This window comes from Carcharhinus amblyrhynchos, unplaced genomic scaffold (genome assembly GCF_965287045.1).
Source record: "Carcharhinus amblyrhynchos unplaced genomic scaffold, sCarAmb.v2.hapA scaffold_37, whole genome shotgun sequence".
Classification (NCBI taxonomy): Eukaryota; Metazoa; Chordata; class Chondrichthyes; order Carcharhiniformes; family Carcharhinidae; genus Carcharhinus; species Carcharhinus amblyrhynchos.
The window spans coordinates 6,795,983-6,798,583 of NW_027649778.1; the positions used below are offsets into that span (position 1 = coordinate 6,795,983).

The 2,601-nt window shown below is 57.3% G+C and overlaps 1 protein-coding gene across 1 annotated transcript; it reads left to right on the top strand.

Moving 5' to 3' along the window:
• Nucleotides 1-380: 380 nt before the first annotated feature.
• Nucleotides 381-1,508, top strand: LOC145362144 (prolactin-releasing peptide receptor-like; the record flags this gene model as incomplete). The annotated part of the gene is made up of 1 exon (XM_080218199.1): nucleotides 381-1,508. A coding segment is annotated over one exon (1,128 nt), but the record flags the coding sequence as incomplete, so codon positions are not given.
• Between the last annotated feature and the right edge of the window lie 1,093 nt (nucleotides 1,509-2,601).

A 2,601-nucleotide genomic window follows, 5' to 3' on the forward strand; every position in this document is an offset into this window, starting at 1 on the left:
GTGCATTTGTGTGTGTGTTTAAATGTGTGTGTGTGCGTATGAATGAGTGTGTGTGTGTTGCATATGTGCATGTGTGTGCACACGTGTGAATGTGTGTGTGTGTGTGTGTGCGCGCGCGTGTGTGTATGTGTTTGGGATCTTGCTGTGCACAAGTTGCTGCCACATCCCCACATCACAGCAGCTGCCAGGCTGCAAAGCGTATTTTGCCTGAGGTGGCGACAGGCGCTAGGTAAATGCGGGACGGTTACCATCCAGTGTGATAGGGAGCCCAACAACAACAACAACAACAACCCACCGGGTCAACAGAAGGGGCTGGACTCAGTAGGGAGATCAGGGGGCTGACCTTTAGCCTCTGGCCTGTTCTTTGACGATGTGTTTTGTCCAACAGGTTCAAGGCTGAGGAGGAGAGAATGGAAATCGAAACCAGCGACAATAGCAGTGTCCTCAACACCAGCTCCATCGTGACTTTTGCTGGCACCATTCTATTGCAGCGATACAAGTCCTTCTTCATCCTGCTATACTGCGCCCTGGTGGCCGTGGCCTGCGTGGGCAACCTCTTCCTGATTGGCAGCATCGCCCTGGACAAGAAGCTCCATAACGCCACCAACTTCTTCATCGGCAACCTCTCGGTCGCCGACCTCCTCATGTGTCTGACCTGCGTGCCCCTCACCCTGTCCTACGCCTTCGAGCTGCGTGGCTGGCTGTTTGGGAGCTTCATGTGCCACTTTGTCTCCCTCATGCAGTCGGCCACGGTCTACGTCTCCGTCCTCTCGCTGGCGGCCATCGCGGTGGACTGCTACGTGGTGGTGGCCCACCCCATCCGGCAGAGGGTGCCCCTGGGCCACTGTGGCCTCATTGTGGGGGGGATCTGGGCCCTGTCGCTGGCGTTGGCCAGCCCGGCCTCCGTCTACGTCACCTACGTGGAGCTCAGGGTGACGGGGAACGATGTGACCATCTGCGAGGAGTTCTGGAGGGGCTTGGAGGCGGAGAGGCTGGCCTACTCCTGCGCGGTGATCCTGGTGTCCTACATGGTCCCGCTCTCCGCCGTCACTATCTCCTACTGCGCCATCACCGTCCACCTCAAGAGGAGGAGCCTGCCAGGGGCGGCGGGGCAAAGCCAGGCCCGGTGGAACCAGAAGAAGAGGAAGACTTTCTTTCTCCTGGTGGTGTCGGTGGTGACCTTTGCCCTCTGCTGGCTGCCCCTCCAGATCCTCAACCTGATCCGCGACCTGGACGTGGATTTTGCCATCATCGACACCCGCTACCTCAACGTGGCGCAGGTCTCCTGCCATTGGCTGGCAATGAGCTCCTCCTGCTACAACCCCTTCATCTACGCCTCGCTCCACCGCAAGCTCCGCCTCCAGCTCCGGGGTTACCTGCGCCGCTGCCGGAGGGCGGGCAGCTTCCCGTCTGCCCGCCTCTCGCCATTCCATACCAGCATCAGCCTGGTGTCCGAGGCCCCAAGGGCTGGAACCGACAATGCCTCCTTCCTGGTCAACGCGCTCTGAGCTACGTTCGTCTGCCTCACCCCCGCAGGGTCCCCGTTCCCCGCATCGGTCATCACCGTGGCTTCTCTCGACTCTTACCGGACCATTCTTTCTCCACCACCAGACCCTCTCCCCCCACCCCACTCCTCTGTCGCTCTCACCTCAACCCAAGTAGCTTCTATTAGAACATGGCGGATACGGAATAAGCGCCCCAGTCTACAACCCATCTCCAGGCATTGGCAAGACAGCAGTTGACCCGATAGTTCACCCTCCCCCTCCCTCGGGGCACCGCGGATTAGCACATCCAGCTACATACTGCCCTGCCTGAGGTTGGGTACAACCAAGGCCTTCTCAATGGAAGGCGGGTCCTGGTTAGTAAAGATTATTTATTAATGTCAGGCTTACATTAACACAGCAATGAAGTTACTGTGAAATTGCCCTAGTCGCCACACTCCAAAGATGTGCGGGTTAGGTGGATTGACCATGCTCTGGGGTCACATGTAGGTCAGACTGGGTAAGAGTGGCAGGATTCCTTCCCTCAAGGACATTAGTGAACCAGATGAATTTTTTTGACAATAGCTTTTTATTTATTAGTGTCACGTGCAGGCGTTGGAGTGTGGCGACGAGGGGAATTTCACAGTAACTTCATTGCGGTGTTAATGTAAGCCTGAAATCCATGCAGACACGGGGAGAACGTGCAAACTTCAAACAATGACCCGTAACCGGAATTGAACCCGGGTCCCTGAGGCAGCAGCGCTAACCACCCTGCGTTGCGCCTGCCTGGTTAATAAACCAGCACTGGCTCGATGGGATGAATGGCCTCCTTTACCAACAGCAGCTTTAACCGAATCAAGTGGGCAGGACAACTTACTACCACGTTCGGGTCCTGCCCAGGTTCAGGAATTCTGTTTGGATCATCCCTGAAGCTCCCAGGTACAGATTCCACGCTGGACTGAACTGGTCGGGATGGACGGGGGAGGGGGCCGGGGGGGGTGTGTGTGCAGGTGGGCGGGGGGAAGCACGTGGGCTGTTACAATTGGCCTCAGTGCCGCTGTGCTATGGGGAGAGGCAAACTTGCACGTGACTTCCTACATCTGGTCAGCGCTTCGGAGTC